The sequence below is a fragment of the Anoplopoma fimbria genome, chromosome 3, assembly GCF_027596085.1.
Source record: "Anoplopoma fimbria isolate UVic2021 breed Golden Eagle Sablefish chromosome 3, Afim_UVic_2022, whole genome shotgun sequence".
NCBI lineage: Eukaryota > Metazoa > Chordata > Actinopteri > Perciformes > Anoplopomatidae > Anoplopoma > Anoplopoma fimbria.
The window spans coordinates 15,003,855-15,021,073 of NC_072451.1; the positions used below are offsets into that span (position 1 = coordinate 15,003,855).

Here is a 17,219-nt window from a genome sequence, read left to right on the forward strand (position 1 = left end):
ACAGATGTGAACTGGCTGAAATGACATACAAAAAAAGTATTGTATTCAGACAACACAGTTTACTATTCTATGCTTTTGAATGTGCTCAAACCACCTACAGCATGTGATATTTGCTTTTGTAGCATGTCCCACTTTTGGCCACATCCCAATCAGTGATGTCACAGCAGGTGTTTTAACTTTGATGCTGATTGAAAACACCTGCAGAGTACATAGGCTTCAATAGGAATAGATTACTGCTATTTTATTTGATAAACCACGTACCTACATAGCAACCCATGGCATCTTGGCCCTCTTTAATCCCTCTATTTTCTTTAGAGGTCATGTTTGCACTGCTATAAAATAACGTGTTTGCTATAATTAATCTACACACGTGTTTCTAAGGCCTACAGTAGGTCGAGAGTCTGTAGTTGATGGTTTGTCCACAAGAGGGAGCAATCATTTCAGATCCCTAATTTCTGCAGCAGTTACCTCTACTGGTCAGTAGATGGCGCTACTTATATTTAAACTGTAACCTTAGCTCCTAATCCAGTTGTCCTGGGTCTCTGACCCTTTGTGATATGACTATTACTATCAATGTTGCAAATTTAAGAAGGTTTAATGGACATTGGAAAATTGAATAAAGTGTTTACACAGCTTTACAAACTTACAAGTTCTTATTTGTTTATTGTCAATTTGTCAGTATTTGGGGTATTTTAGGTGTCATCTATGAAATTCACCGAATTAACACAACTTTATTGTATTTAATCGTATCTGTATTTGACCCAATGTTACATTAAAGTAAAATGCAATACTTGAATTCTCACAAATGAAAGCAGACGTCAGAATCAATAAAATGTTGGTCAAAGTGTAAGTGTGACCAGAGGGGGGCGGGGTTATGTTCTTCCTTCCATGTGGGCGGTGCTACAACCTTTCATAACATTTTGTAGGAACATTTCTGATTGAACTTACCTCAATAATGAGTAACATATAAATTGTCACCAACGGGAGGTGCCGACGTTTGAAACAAAGTGCGACCTGGGTGTCAGTATTAGTCTGTACACATAACGTTGCATTAAACGGAGTTTAAGGTAAGACTTATCAATGTCAGCCTTTATTTAACGTTATGCAATCAGTTAGCTCACGTTAGCTGGCAGTGCTGCTGCTTCTTGGCCCAGTCGTTGTCGTAGAGATAAACTATGCTGCATTACAGTCATACGGTACTGGCAGTAGTTAACGTTACTGCTGAAAGATAATAATATCTTCAATGCCTTTTTCATTATTAACGATAGCGTGAGTTTTCAGGCTAACACGCAGTCTGTCAGTTATCATAGAAAAGGTAGTAGAGTTCAGATCACTGAAACACAATATTATTTATACGGTGCAGATGTACTTTAAAAGACATTACTCTTTTAGTAAATCGATGCTCTTCAGTCTGTGATCTGTCATAGAATAGTCAAAGATGCCTTACACAATTTCCTAGAGCTCAAGGTGACAGTACTGCATTCAGTCTAAAACTCTTATTCAGTCTAAAACTCAAAATACATTCAGTTTACAATGATATGAATAACAGATTAGCTGCAAAACATTACATAAGAGAGTATTGGGTGTTTCATCCTGAAAAGGGACCTAAACTATTATGATTATTGTGGCCAATGAATTGCCTGCTGAGCCGACTAATCGACAGCTTCAGCTGTAATTAGAAAAATAACCATAAATATATTTAAAATTTGTATTCCACTATATTACTTTGCATGTTGTTACAGATGGCTACAGCTCTGGCCAACAGAGCGATAGGAGCCATTGTAGGATCAACAGTTGCAGATGCAGCAGGTAATAAAAAGGTTATAGTCTGTCTAAGTGTAAGTGTTGTATTTTACCTTGTGTAGTCAGTACAATGTCTAAGGGTAAAAAGGGTTCCTTCTCCTTCCCCCTGTTTTAATACTCTTACAGTTTATCTTCATATTTTTTTATACCAAAGACTCACTACCTTTACCAGCAGGCACTTTTCTGTTGAGGTGCTACCTTTTTTCTTCACCCTTAAAGACAATATCTGTGGTTTTGCATGTTTTAGTGCCTATTCTATACTCAGCTAGTCGTTGGATTTCATGAAATTAACCTTCTGTCTCGTCCCCCTTCAGCGCAGCCCCTCCACTGGGTGTACGACCTCCAGAAGCTACAGGGGATTCTGGCTCAGCATCCAAACCCTGAGTTCTGCTCTGAGTCAGCCAACCCTTTCTACAGGAGGCAGACCGGCCAGCAGAGCTGCTACGGTGACCAGGCCTTTGTTCTGCTGGAGTCCCTGTCTGAATGTGGAGGTAGGCTTGCTTCCTCACCTTATTGACCCAATAGAAAAAAAAGCCTCAAAAGAATTGGTATTGTTATTAAGTTGGCATCTCCCATCATTGTTGTCCACCACAACAATTAGACCTGCAGAACCCCACATCTGTTCTGGACATGTAGCATACTCATCCTCCTCGCACCTGAATTATCCCAACAATAGACCCTCAATAATGTTTGTGTGACTTCACAGTGTGAGTTTTGTGTTCGCCCTTAATTTTTGCAACCTATATGACCAGGTCTAAATGTTGATGATCTGAAGCAGCGGACACTGAAATTCTTTGGTCCTGGATCAGATTATGACACGCCTGTCAATGATCCTTACAGAGACAGAGGAGGTAGGAAAACTATCCAGCAGAAGTGGAGAAGTATATTAATGTTGTTGCAGAATAATTAATTCAACTGATGACGTGTTTGTCCTTGTTTACACCAGGGCCAAGACCTCAGCTGCCCATCGAGGGACCATGGAGACATGCAAGTTTGAAAGGCTTCCTGAAGAATGTGGATGCAGGCAAAGAGGAGACAGGTAGATCAGTAGTCATTTTATAACAATAACTATAGACCTAACTAATGGAAACATCTCTAACTAATGTGTTGTATTTTCCACAGGCTGTGAGAACGACTGTCAGATTGATGGAATAACCAAACTGGCTCCTGTAGTGGCTTTTTATGCAGGAAAGCCTGACATGCTGGAAAAAGTTGAGCAGGCAGTCCGTGTCACCCAGAACAATGATGAATGTGTGGCAGAGACTCTAGCAGCTGCAAGGTCAGTATGTTTACCATATATATGTCAGTTGGCTCTAACTTAACTATTATAACTTTACGTTACTGCAGATAATACTGCTTATTTCTGAATCAGGGATCTGAAACAAATATATAAAATTACAAAAAAAAAAGCATGATTTTTTTTTTAATTTCAAGGCACAAGTGGTTCAAAGACACTTTACCTGGTTATCAGTACTGACACTTCTTAATGCAACAATGACACACTCGATGCAGTGAAAATGTGTTGCAGTAGAAAAGGACAAAAATGAAAGTTATTACAGCTGACTAGGACTTTCAACGAATATTCTAAATTTGAATATATGCGTATATGTATATAATGGATTGAACGTTGACTTATTTCCCCAGGTTCCTGGAGCATTTCATCTTGAATGGTCCTGATCCAAAAGCCTTGGACGCGGTGCTCGACCAGCTCAGTGACCCGAACAGAAAGCAGCCCCAGGACCTGGACAAAGCAATCATTGGTATGTGAGGCCGCCGCTTTGTTGCTTCACTACACCAAAGTCATGGGACAGAGTCATGTGATTAAAGGGGTTCACCCTTCCTCATTTTGTGCGAGTAAAATATACTGAATTTCTACATAGTTCAATTTTTTTTTTTAATTACATGCAACAATGTATGTTTTATGTATCTTCACATTTTTACATGACATGTTTATTGTATTTAATTTGAGTGGCTATGAGTTGACCCTCTTCTCTGATTGATTCCAGGGCACATTCACGAGGTGAAGAAGAATCTATCAAAGACTCCTCAGGAGCTAATCCCCACTGTGTTTCCAAACACATGAGGTAACTTCACAAAGCTTGTTTGAACCTCTTTCATCAGAATTAGAGTACTTCCTGTGACTCAGGCAGCTGTGATATACTGTGCTAGACAAATACTGATAATTCTTCAATGCCTTCACTTGATTCACATCTGGTGCTGATGTTCTTTCAGGTTTGCCAGGTGCGTTCCAAGCAGCGCTACATGGAGTCCTGACAGCCAAGCACTATGAGCAGGCTGTCAGAGACACTATGAGCTGTGGGGGATGCACCTGTAGCAGAGGGTCCTTCATCGGAGCCTGTCTTGGGGCTCAGGTATGACTGTGTGCTAATCTTGCATTAGTTATATTTATTATTATACCAGTATTGTAAATCTGATGATTTCTAAAATGTGCTATTTGAATTCTCACAGATTGGATTTGAGGGAATTCCAGCTTCCTGGACATCCAAAACCCTGAGCTTTGACTCAGTGTTGGAGCATGCCAAGAAGATAACCAAACAACATCAATAGTTGTCCGGCAGTGGAATGTGCGGTGGCTGAGGACAAAATGAAAAACTGTTGAGCTTTCACAGAGCAGTTAATGAAGGTTCTTGCCTAAACTGTTGGACGGCAGGAGCCAGATGTTTTTGTGTCTGATGAAGTTAAACATGTTGGTTCAGATGTTCAGTAGCTGAGTTCTCATACAATAAAATAATTCCGAAAAATGTCACGTTTTAGAGAACCTTTTGTGCAACATGTGTCAACCAGTGATAAAGCTTGTCATTATGAAGATAATAACCTAATAATCAAGCATTAACGTATTCATTTAAACATAATTCATATCATCAAACCCTGAGAGTCAGTATGACTGTGAGTGATGTACTGTGTGACTTTCACCTGCTGCAATAAAAGGTAAGAGGTGTATTTATACTCCCGCCATGCCACCGGCATTCTTAAAATAGAAGACAAATATCTATTTTCAATTATGCCTCGATGAGATATCTCCCTCTTATGTGGGTTGACTGTAATTTAAAATCTGTAGTAGTAATAATTAGATGCTGCCAGACCCAGTCAACAAACAAAAATGATCTGCTTATCATCAGAGTATTTCTTTTATAAATGTACTTGAAAGAATTACAAAAATATGTATTACAGTTGTGATATTTGGGGGTTAGACAAAGGACGTTTCTCCAAATACTTGTTAAGGTACTCAAGAATACTATTTACAAAATGTTCTGACATGGATATACTTTTGTGTAAACATTTTCCATGTTTTGTTTAATTTAGTATACAGTAGAATAGGTCAAATGTTATCTGTAACGATTTCTTTGGCTTCAAATTTTAAGCCCTTTTTTCATTTTTATAATGTTTTTTTATACAACTGTAAGGTACAGCAATGCTACATGTTAGTGTGTAAAAGGATTGTATTGTAATACGCCAGACAAAGTAAATAGTTGGAATCCCAACAATGTAAACAAATGCACTGTGAAGACTGCAAAGTGCGAACACCAATTGCACTACAACCAAGAAGAGAGAGATTGTCCCACCGCAGCCACCGTAGCCGTGTCTGACGACAGAGTCGGTTAGCACTGGCAATTGGGAGTCAAACATGGCTGGTAGGGGAGGGAAACAGAGTCGTTCTGGCGCTGGCCTTTCAGGCAGAAAAGGTGCAGAAGAGCAGGAGGAAGAGGAGCAGCTGCTGCAGGCTGTGTTAGTCGCTGACAGCTTCAACCGGAGGTTTTTCCCGGTGACAAAAGACCAGCCAAGGGTAGGCATCGAGCTAAGCTAACGGGAGCGCTAATGGTTGCTCACTAACGTCCATGCTGTAAACAGTGACAGGGCTGCACTGACACTGATGAAACCATTGTAACAGAGCTAAACACGTAACTATACAGCCCTTATTTGAGCAGTTGGGAGGGTTTTGTTTAAAAGTGCTTTGGGTCTTATTTCCACCCTGAAGCTGAACAGTTACTTACAGTCACACTTATGACATCTGTCACGTTTTTAATGATGACAGGCTTTGCTGCCGCTGGGTAATGTTGCCATGATCGACTACACCTTGGAGTTCCTCACGTCCACCGGGGTGCAGGAAACATTCGTCTTCTGCTGCTGGATGGCCAGTGAAATCAAGGAACACTTGCTGTAAGTTTTCACTAATGCTGTGTGTTTATTATCATTTGTGCAAGTTGGCCTCAATGATCGATTGTGACTTGTCACTGTTGACAGGAAGTCGAAGTGGTGCCGACCCACCTCTCCAAACACAGTCCACATCATCACCTCGGAGCAGTACCGCTCCCTAGGGGATGTGCTCAGGGATGTGGATACCAAGTCCCTTTTGAGGTCGGACTTTGTTTTGGTCTACGGAGATGTGGTGTCGAATATTGACATCAGTTCGGCACTGCAAGAGCACAGGTAAGATATAATGAGTGTTTTAATATAGTTTGGAGAAATTACATTATTAGTAAATATATATATATTGCTACTCATGCGATGGTATGCTACTCTAATGCGATGTGTAATTTTGCTTGCGCACAGGTATCGTCGAAAGATGGAGAAGAACATCTCAGTGATGACGATGATCTTCAAGGAATCATCGCCAGGTCACAAGTCCCGCTGCGAGGAAGATGATGTCATTGTTGCTGTGGACAGCAAGAGCCAGCGGATTTTACACTACCAGAAGACCCAAGGGCTGAAGAGGCTACAGTTCCCCATGGTAGGAGTTTCACATTTCGTCACATCTTTAACTTACTTGGGCTTTTAAATGGCGATTGACAGGCGCTCCCGTTGGTTTTTGCAGAACATTTTCCACAGTGGAAGCGATGAGTTTGAAATCAGACACGACCTCCTGGACTGTCACATCAGTATCTGCTCCCCACAGGTTAGTTTCCAAACACAGACAGGAACTATTGAACTGAATATTAGTTATTGAGGTAACAAGGGTTTGTCTCATTTTTCAGGTTGCTGAGCTCTTTACTGACAATTTTGACTACCAGACTAGGAATGACTTTGTCAGAGGGATGTTAGTTAATGAAGAGGTAAGGCGGAGCCATAATCCTTTTAATAGAATTTGGATCGTGTTATTCTACGGATGCCATTCAGTGTATAATTTCTCCTTTTTCTGTCTAGATTCTGGGCAACCAGATTCACATGCACGTCACCAAGGATGGTTACGGTGTCCGAGTGTCCAATCTCCTCATGTATGACTCGGTGTCGTCGGACCTTGTGCGGCGATGGGTCTACCCGCTCACCCCTGAGGCTAACTTTGTTGACCAGGAGGGACGAAGCTGCACCTATTCTCGGCACAACGTTTACCGAGGGTCCGGAGTCAGCCTGGGCCAGGGCAGCCAGATGGAGGAGAACGTCCTCATTGGTTCCGAAACTAGCATTGGCGCCAACTGTTACATTTATAACAGCGTCATCGGTAACAATTGTACCATAGGTGAGCTCCCTGATCAGCAGCATCCAAAACTAAAAGTACTAATTTGTGTAGTTGAAAGTAGGAGATTATATACAAGTACGTAAAAAAAAAAGTGTTGTTCACAGTCCCTTTTTTATCTCAACAGGTGATGATGTCACTCTGGACCATGCCTACATCTGGAATAATGTTCACATTGCAAGCAACGTGGTGATCAGACAGTCTGTGGTCTGCGACAAGGCAGAGATCAAAGAAGGCGTGAAGCTGAATAAACAGTGTGTCATGGCATATAATGTAAGCAATGCATGTGTTGTAATAATTTATTCTTCAATGTAAAAAGCTTAAAGCTCATTGATCAAATATCTGAGTTTGCAAAGCTGCTGTTCAAGTTAAATATGAACTGACATTTCATCTGATTGCACCACTTGCACATCAGCCGACGATCCAACTGCTTTTATCTCTTACTTTTCAACTGACATTTTAACTTATTTTCTGCTGTATCTTTAGATGAAAGTTCAACAACTTTCAGTAAATACCCGTACATTAACAGTTCAACTGTTTGCAGCACTTTCACTTCAACTGACTCATCAGAAATTGAAACTTTTTCAACTAATGTTTCGCTAACTCTTTCACATATAAACCCTCTTTAAAAAAAAAGAAGCTGCTCAATTTATATGTTAAATAAATTTAATAAAATTAAAAATGTGCCTCTTTCCATGCTAATGCTGCACTGGAGAACCTACATGTTTGCAAAGAGTAGTGTGTAGTAGGGTTTGGCAGCAGATTTTAAAATTGCTGATGAGTCCTGCATTTTCTTTAGACAGTGGATATGCTCTCCTCTGCAGATCTTTATTTGAATTATTTTCATGTAGATGAATCAAGCACTTTCTGTGAATCTGTGACTATCTCTATCTCATCACTTAATTTGCTGGGAACTGTTTTCAAGGTGGTGATTGGACCAAACATCTCTCTACCTGAGGGCACTGTGGTGTCCATGCACCATCCAGATGAGGAGGAAGAGGAGGATGATGATGAATTCCTGAGCGACGATGCCGCGGTTGGTCACAGCAAAGACAAAACCAAACTGAAAGGTGTGTATTGTGTGTGTGTGTATATGTATATGAATGATGAAAAGCCTAAAATTGTGTAGTAATGAGCTTTTGTCCTTCTGTGCTCCAGTGTTTAACCCAGCAGAGGTTGGAGCAGAGGGAAAAGGCTACATCTGGAAGGCCAGCAGTCTGGATGACACGGAGGATGAAGAGCTGTCGCAGTGTCTCTGGGGTAGGATAGCAGCGCGGTTGGCTTGTTAAGTTCATAATAGTAAGAAAAAACAAAACATTTCCCATAATGCCATAGCCCATGTCCCAGCAGCCTGGCTTTTGTTTCTTTTGTAACAGGTTTGGTGTTAAATCCTGACCCTGAGAGTGAAAGTGAGGACAGCGAGCCCGATGATCCCGATGACCCAGTGATCCCCTCGCCTGAGATGGAGGACGTCAAAGGTGAGAGTTGTTAATTTCATATTTCTGTGGAACCATATCACTGCCCCCTACTGGCCGACGAGACAAAATAACAACAACAAATCCAGTGATGATTATCATACTCTGATTAATGTGATTACTCCTACAAAAATAATAGATGAAATTCAGACCGAATATCAGGAAATACGATTGTCACTTAACAGAATGAAATGTATCAATTACTTAAGGGATTCAATTAACAATCATTTGCATCACAGATTAATTTTTTTTTTTTTATTATTATTGTATAATTGTCTTTAAATTTCAAAGTAATTGAGTTAATCAACGTTGATTTAGCGGTGTGTCACATACTGATTGCTTTCAATAGTTTACTTTAAAACCTTTTACAAAATTTTGTTCCAAAAAATCTGAAGGACATTTTACATGAAAATCACTGAAACAAGCATTTTTCGCTCACAGAAAAATTCTTGTCTCGCCGTACAAAAAACAAAAGCTATTCTTCATCTTTTGTTGCCTATATTTTAGGTAATTAAGGAATATATAGGAAATACATTTTAAAGAACGATGTCATTTAGTACTAATTCTAGGGTCAACAGCTAAGATATCTTAAACTAGAGTCCTTCGGTCAGTGCACATCTGTAGGAAGCTTTCTAGTAAAAATGATAAGGAAATAGCAATCCCGCAAAATAGGTTTGCAATTGGTCACAATAGTAAATTCTCTCTGGCCTCTGATTTTCTTTTTTTTTTAATGCGTGAGGACTTTAGCCTCCGACTCTGACTCTTGTTCGTTGGTCTGTCCATGTGTAGTCTTCCAGCTGGAGGTGCTCGGGACTCTGCAGAGAGGTTTGGAGGAAAACATCAGCTTTGACAATCTCGTACTTGAGATCAACTCTCTCAAGTGAGGAATGACTTAAAATTGCCAGAAGTTCTGTTGCTCTCTTTCAAAGTGGCCATTTTTGACACACTCTTTCTCCTCAGGTATGCCTACAACATCACCCTGAAAGAGGTGATGCAGATTTTAACCAAAGTGGTGCTGGAGTACCCTTTCCAGCAGCAGGGCCCACAGATTACCCCATCACAATACGTTGCTCTGCTCCTACCGGTAAATACGTCTCATGTGTCAAGTTTAGACACGATGGAAGTAAAGATTCTCAAGTTTTAATTTTCACTTTGGTCTTTGTCCAACTTGCAGTTACTAAAGAAGTGGGCACCGGTGTTTAAGAACTATGTGAAGAGAGCACAGGACCATCTAGACTGTCTGTCTGCCTTTGAGGAACACTTCCTGGAGCAGGAGAGCCACTGGGCTGCTATGGTCAAGGTCAGGGTCAATCAACACTTCCATTCAGTAATCTGCTTACTTTTATACATGTTGAACTCAGGTCAAAAGAAAAGTATTCTGCAGTTTGCTCTGCGTTCACCAAGCCTGGACTGTACATGGTGCTGAAGATGCTGTGGGTGTTTCTCTTCCCTCATCCAGGTCCTGATGAACATGTACCAGCTGGAGATCCTGGAGGAGGAGACAATACTGCGCTGGTTCTCGCAGGGAGCCACCACAGACAAGAGCAGGCAGCTGCGCAAGAACCAGGGGGTAGGTACAGGGTGGGCTGGGTCACACAGGACACAAATTATGACATCATTTCACAGTTGTACAATAAAGCGTTGAAGTGGATGTTGAATGAGGTGGTAAGATGATGTGATACCAGCTGGTGCCAGCTAAACAGAAGTAAAACTGCATATTGGGGACCAAAACAGACATGCAATGAAAGAAAAGTATCAGTAAAACAGAAAAGAGAAATAAACATGGGTGTTATTTTTTTAAATGATCATTTCCTTTTTCAAAAATATTCATATACCAAAGGGCCTAACATTGTGACACTGTTGTAATTTAACAGTGATTTATTTGAAGTGCAAATAGTAATATTTTCACTAACCTGTCCTGTCTGGCAGTGTTTTATTTGACAAAATCACAGTCACCCCCATTATTTTACATTTGAGTAAATCACATCACAACACAATTTGCCTTTTAGACATTTCCCAAATTGCTTGAAGTATTTTTATTTTTTTTGTTCGATGAGCTTTTTTTTGCATTTTAGCAATTGCAATGGAGTTGCAGAAGATTTCTCACAACCCTGTCCCTCTCATGTTTATCTCCAACAGCTACAGAAGTTCATCCAGTGGTTGGAGGAGGCTGAGGAGTCTTCAGAGGAGGAAGGGGAATAAAGAGGAGCAGCTTTCTCCTACCAACATCCACCTCTGTACAGTTCAAGCTACATTTTATCACATAGTGCCACGTTGTGTAAGGGCTGTGTGCTGTGAAAATCAATATCAAAATAAAGAAAAAAGACCCTCAGACTGCTTAGAGATGAATCATCTGTCACTTTTCTGTCAACCACACAAACTGTCTCAGTCAATATTATAATCGTTAATACATTATGAAAAGTTTTTTCAAGATTTTATTAGATACAAACAACACCACATCCCTTTAAAAAAAATTGTTTACAACAGCATCCTTTTTTTGTCTACAAACGGAACAGTGACTGCAAGTAATTAAACAATAGTCAAAACAATGATTTAAGAGGTAGAAGATTATATCTGCTAAATAGTTCCAGTCTAAATCACCTTAAATGGGGTCTTAACTCCATCTCATCTGGACATGATGACCGGAGACTGACAGTGATCAAAAATCTAGTTCAGTTAATTTGTGCAATCAAAGTTAAAGATTGTGAAAATAAATGATTGACTACACAACATTGCTCATTAAACTTACTGATTTCATCTTGAAAATAAAAAATAAAATGTTATTACAAAAATAAAATGTTCCCTTAATAAAGTAGATTAGCCCCTATATTTATGACCCAATGACTGCAGAACAAATAAGAGATATCGTAGAGGGCACATGATCAGGTTTGGAGCTAATGTTTTCTTGTCACAGCTTGACGTGCTGCTGTGTCCCAAGAGACCTACAAGGATTTCATCTTGTATCGAGGCTCCATTCACCCCCCTATAAAGTGGACTTTGTGAGGCCTAAAGATCTTCTAATTATTGTTTTCATCAGAAAGAACTGCCATATTTTATCAAGTGTAGGACTTGGGTGTTCAGAGAGCTTCTAACAATGTAGTTAAATGTTAAATGCTCTTGGAGTGGTCCATTAAGTACGATGGCCAGAGGGGCAGCCAGAACACTTGATGAAACACTTCAAAATATTGAGAAATGAAAAGAAAAGTAAACTTAGATATTGGACATTATTGCAAACAATAATTATTGTTGCTTTTCTCTTTTGTAAAATGTCATTTTTTCTTTTAATTTGTTCTAAGTTTTGCTGCTTTCTATGTTTCTACTATGCTTCGTCCCATATTTTTGTGTTTTGGCTCCTTACGGCCACCGTAGTTGAGGCTTTGATGCACCTTGCAACATGACAAATTATCTTAGCCTCATGATGGTTCTATGAAGTAGAAGATAAAACACCTGAGGCAGTATTGGGAGATCCAAAAAGCTGGCACACAGCTATTTAAGCTGTTCAACCTGCAGCATCCACATCTGCAAGCCTATTTTGATTTGTCATCCTGATTCCCCACGAGGCCGTAAATAACTTTGGCTAGAAGAGAAGCCCCTGTGATGCCGGTTACAGCAGTCAGCTTCTTCCACATGCTGGCTGATCTCTCGTGCCTGTCCATGAAGCTCCTGTGGTCAGTGGGCACCAGAATGTACTTGCGGCCGTCCTGCGGGGCCTGCAGCCTCATCACCTGACCCCCCTCCAGCACCACCTCACCAAAACCGGTCAGGGTGCTCCCCACCCGCAGCAGCTCCTCGCTCTCCTCCATGGCCACTGGTTTCTCCCCGCTGAGGCCCTGCATCATCACGTTCACCAAGCCCTCCTCAGCACGTCTTGCTTTGTAATAAACCCTGTCCAGATAGCACCCGGAGGCCTCCAGAGGGTTTTGAATCTTCACATACAAGTCAGTGATGTATGTGCCAGGGCTGACCAGACTGAAAGGCACCGAGTTGTTGGTTTCTTTTCTGTTCTTTGTCCGTGAATTCCTAAAAGGATAATCAAATTAATATTAACAGGCTGGTAGATAAGTGAAGAGACTCTTTTGGTCTTATTCTGTAGATTAAATGTACCATGTGTTGGTGAGGGAGTTCCAGTATTTCCAGTGCTCCTCCACTGCTATCTTCTGAATCACACCAAAGCATCGTGGGACAAACTGGCTGGCCAGAGGCTCCCCATCTGCCTGCACCAGACCTCAAAACAAATATGAAGGAAACTGTTAAATATCTATGGCCGATCCCATTAAAAACTGCATTCACTAAAATGCTAATTCTAGACACGTTTGTACCTTCTACTGCAACATACTGAAGTCGCTTGTGTGGAGATGCTCCCAGCACTCTGACCAAGTGTTGATCTGGCTTGAAAACGGGTATTTCCTAAAAAGGATATAACAAAAATTCAATAAGCATTTTTCAATCATAACAAGACTAGAGCTGTGTGAAGACTTAAACATGAAACAAACAATGCTGTAGGCTACTTGCCTTCAGCTTTATCAGTTCTTTTTTCTTTTCTTGGTATAGATGATAGAAAAGGCCAGAGAAAGCAAAGCTGGACCCGGCACCAATCAAAACCAGCGGGTTTATGGGAAAGTCACCCATATCTGTATCTATGACAGGAAGAAACACCATATTAAGGTCAACACAAGTCACAGTCAGCTACAGTACAAATAGTAATTATCAGTGTAGAAGTTACGTCGTGTGTTTGTGAAGAATAATCCGATAAAGGACAGATATGGAATAAAACGTACCTGTTAAATTAGCAGATAAAAACTTTTAAACACCTGCAGTTTGGACACATTAATCGAAAACAAAAGCGTACAGTGGTTTCGTTTCCTTGTTCGACCACGTTGCGTCACGTCTTATCAGCCAATAGGAAATAAGCAGCATTTTGCTTTTTAAATTTTGACCAACAGGTGGCAGTGTACTTCAATGTTTGAAAAACGGATCACTTTCTTGCACTCTTAAAATTGACACTGTTCAGTTTGATAATTATTATTGCTAGCAATGTGTTTAAAACTGTTTAGTCCTTTGGGTTTTAGCGGGATACGTGAACTCTTTGTTTTCTCATTTCCAGTGGTGGAAGATGTATTTCAATAATTTATTCTTACAGCCCATAATTCCGAATTGTACTTAAATATAAATACTGTAAAGTACAAGAGTGAAAGTACATATTATGCAGAATGACACCTTTTATTACATAAAATATCAGTGTTACTTTAATGTTGTGTTTTGGGAGAAGTGACACTAATTTTTACTACGTCATATATTTTGTGTTGTTTAACCTGTAACAATGCATCATATTTTAGAAACTGATTGTAACTTCTCAATCTGAGAGTTAGCTCTTTAACAAATGTAGTAGATTGAAGTGTTTTATAATTTTCTTTGTATTTGAAGTATAAAGTAGTGTATAATGACTTATATTTGATTCAAGCATACTATGTGGATAAGTGCAATTTGTAGGACAAGACACCTAGTGGTCACTAGATTATTAGCCTACTGTAGCATACTGTCAAAGGCTAAGATGATAATTTACTCAAGTACTCAACTTTTCGAGGTACTAGTACTTTACTTCCGTATTTCCATGTCATGTTACCTCATACCTCTACTTCAATGCATTTCAGAGGGAATTGTTGTACTTTTTACTCCACCACGTTTATTTGATGCACACAGTGAGTTAATTTGCTCATTAAAGGCTCTACAAACAGGTGTTTTTTATTTGTCTAATTAGACCTCAGGTCAGGTGCGAGTTGAGGGGAGCGATGCTGGAAGTAACGTGATGTCATTGAACTCTCAACACTAATGACGGTGCAAGTACATAGTCCTGACTGAAAATCTAATTATGCAACAAGTGACAACACCTGTGTGGGTGGATTATGGCTGTGCAGGTACTCTTAAGATTTTACATAAAAAAGTGTATGATCTCTTTATAAAATGTAATGCATTATTATTGATTAAACTACCAAACAGTATAAGTTAGAAATAGCTCCACTTTGACCATTTCAATTAAAATGCAGCTCGTTTAATGCATAAATCAATAATATGTGACATTAACACTGACAGGGTCCACTTGGCATATTGAATATGTTTTACTTTTAATAATTTTAGTACATTCACTTAACCAGAATTTTAAATGCAGTACATTTACTTGTAATGGCATTACCTTGGCCTTGGCCGTAATGTCCAGTTTAATACAGTTGGATCACTGCCTGTTATCGTAATACTGATTAATGTTGACAATCTGAATGATGAAGTCATGAATGGAATGATTTGCAGGCTGAGTCATTTATTGAGACTCTAACAGACTGCTTGTGTCTATGAGGTGTGAGCAGGAGGGTTTTCCACTATCAGATTGTTTTATTATGACATTTAGCGGCCTGAAGATATTAACCCACCCAGTGTTTCACAAGATACGAGAAAAGGTACGGATAATGTACAACAGTTTTGTAGAACAGATATGTTTTTTTTTCTATTTTCCTCCTGTTAATCATCTCATGACCTCTCGTATTTACTTTGTATAACAACCTAGAGAGGTCCAGATCACCGAAAAAAACTTACACTGAAGCAGCTAATCTCCTGATTATGTTTTTACTGAAAGTTGCCAGCATTAACCTAAGTTATACACCAATGCATCATAAAAAGAGTCATACAATTTGCCAGCTTCCCTTTACTCTGCCTATCTCTGTGTACTGAATAGCCGTTCTCTTGGCAAACAGTATTTGACTGTAGATACACACCTATTTTACAAGCATGGTCGTATTTTCTCCCTTCATTTGAATGCTTTTGTCCAACTGTGTAAATAGTTGCCTATATTTACAATGTTTCTGCAATGCAGGAAATTCACAAGATTTTAACCATTATTGGTCCACAGATAGAAGGGACTCTTGAAGGGCATCTCCGACACGACGACTTTACAGTTTAATTCAACACCTGATGCCTGGAGAAGAGATGAGAGAAGATACACCGCTGAAGAATGCCTTCATAGAGCTGCTTTTTAATTACCTAATGCTCATCCTGATTCATTCCTCTTCAATATGTCCTTGACTGCTCACTGAAAGCAAAATGGCATTCAATTCAACATAATGATGTCAGTTTTCTTATTGTTGGAAAACCTTTCGCTCAAACATGTGCAACATCGGTGCAGCGTCTCCAAACCTGAATGGAACAAACCCGTCTGATGACACAACACGGACTGTCTCATGTCTCCGTGGAGACATGCAGTGGCTTCTTAAATTGATTGATGCCAAACAGAGCAGTACATCAGGAGAAAATGAAAAGTCTGGCATAATGTCTTCGTCTAATGAATGTTCTTTGGCAAGTGAATGGTTGTTATTCTTATTTCATCAGCAAAAAAAAATTCCCTGAATCATCCTTTCTGTCTTTCCTGAAAAAATGTACACTCCCTTTGGCCCTTTCTTTCGTTGATGAGTGAGAGCGGACAAAAGACGCACTGCTTCACAGCAGCCAGTCTAGATGTTCCTGCCAAACTATTTATTTTTCTGCACTATTTCCCTACTTTTATAACATTATTTCAAGACAATGGAGAACGAGTGGCATAGGAGCTGTTGTTATCCAATAATAATGGATGTTTTAAACAAAAGCGCATCAGAAACCTTTTACGTAAGGAGGCTGTGTGTCCTTGAAAAATGAAAAACAAACACTGACACACAAAACCTTGTACTCAACTCAGAACTCTTCCATTTCAGATGATTCGTTTTGTGCACCTTCATAACCACCATCTTTGCCTCCATTTAAATATCTAGCAGGTTTATTGACAGCTTGTAGGCCATTTCAGACATTGATATCATCACCTGAGTGTATCCCACAGGTAGCTTGTGATCTGTATGTGTGTTAAGAATTCCTGCAACAATTACCAACAATAAATGATTTACTCATTCATTTTGAGTGATTGATGCTTTAATATCTGTATATGAGACCCTTGCAGCCTCTGATTGGCACCACATTACATTTGTTCAGTTGTATGATTGCTTTATGGCATCAAACAGGAAGATGTTGGTGATAGTGCAAATCTTTCATAGTTTCCAGCAGAGAAAGTTTCAATTGTTTGCTGTAGTGGCTGGTAGATGATTAATTAATTTGACTGAGGTATTCCTACTTACTGGCATTGCTTACAAATTAACTCATTCTGGACTGTAATGTTGTGCAATGTTCAAATGCTCCGTCTTAGAAGTAAGTGTGCATACACAGATCAGGCCTCAGAAAGCAACAGACCTGGGATGGAAAAGAGCATCTGTCCTGAAATTCCACAAGCATCATCCAGAAGAACTCGACAGTTCAAACATTAACTTTCATCACAGATGAAGGTTAGTCTGACATCCATCAAAGCTTTCATAAGCCTCGGCGAGACAACTGCTGATAGTAAAAGCTGACCAGTAAAAGGTAAGGTATTTGCTGCCAATGTAGGAGTCTGTTTATGGCGA

The 17,219-nt window shown here is 39.7% G+C and overlaps 3 protein-coding genes across 3 annotated transcripts; 2 read left to right on the forward strand and 1 right to left on the reverse strand.

Annotated features, from left to right (window-relative positions):
- The first annotated feature begins 908 nt into the window (after positions 1-908).
- LOC129088833 (crystallin J1C-like) lies at positions 909-4,565 on the forward strand. Its single transcript, XM_054596068.1, has 10 exons — positions 909-1,067; positions 1,743-1,809; positions 2,118-2,294; positions 2,556-2,654; positions 2,750-2,842; positions 2,926-3,082; positions 3,448-3,563; positions 3,810-3,887; positions 4,036-4,175; positions 4,273-4,565. The coding sequence occupies exons 2-10, from the start codon at positions 1,743-1,745 to the stop codon at positions 4,369-4,371; spliced, it is 1,026 nt and encodes a 341-aa protein (XP_054452043.1). The 5' UTR covers positions 909-1,067; the 3' UTR covers positions 4,372-4,565.
- An 843-nt stretch (positions 4,566-5,408) lies between these two features.
- Positions 5,409-10,981, forward strand: eif2b5 (eukaryotic translation initiation factor 2B, subunit 5 epsilon). Its single transcript, XM_054625957.1, has 16 exons — positions 5,409-5,608; positions 5,858-5,982; positions 6,067-6,252; positions 6,376-6,553; positions 6,638-6,718; positions 6,798-6,875; positions 6,967-7,279; positions 7,404-7,549; positions 8,202-8,346; positions 8,435-8,536; positions 8,653-8,754; positions 9,541-9,631; positions 9,712-9,835; positions 9,926-10,051; positions 10,211-10,321; positions 10,891-10,981. Exons 1-16 carry the CDS (start codon positions 5,450-5,452, stop codon positions 10,951-10,953), a joined length of 2,130 nt encoding a protein of 709 aa, XP_054481932.1. The 5' UTR covers positions 5,409-5,449; the 3' UTR covers positions 10,954-10,981.
- Positions 10,982-12,264: 1,283 nt separating this feature from the next.
- On the reverse strand, positions 12,265-13,617 carry LOC129113579 (mitochondrial ubiquitin ligase activator of nfkb 1-A). The gene is made up of 5 exons (XM_054625968.1): positions 13,530-13,617; positions 13,264-13,388; positions 13,071-13,158; positions 12,856-12,976; positions 12,265-12,771 (listed from the first exon to the last, which is right to left on the reverse strand). The coding sequence occupies exons 2-5, from the start codon at positions 13,378-13,380 to the stop codon at positions 12,279-12,281; spliced, it is 819 nt and encodes a 272-aa protein (XP_054481943.1). The 5' UTR covers positions 13,381-13,388; positions 13,530-13,617; the 3' UTR covers positions 12,265-12,278.
- Positions 13,618-17,219: the final 3,602 nt, after the last annotated feature.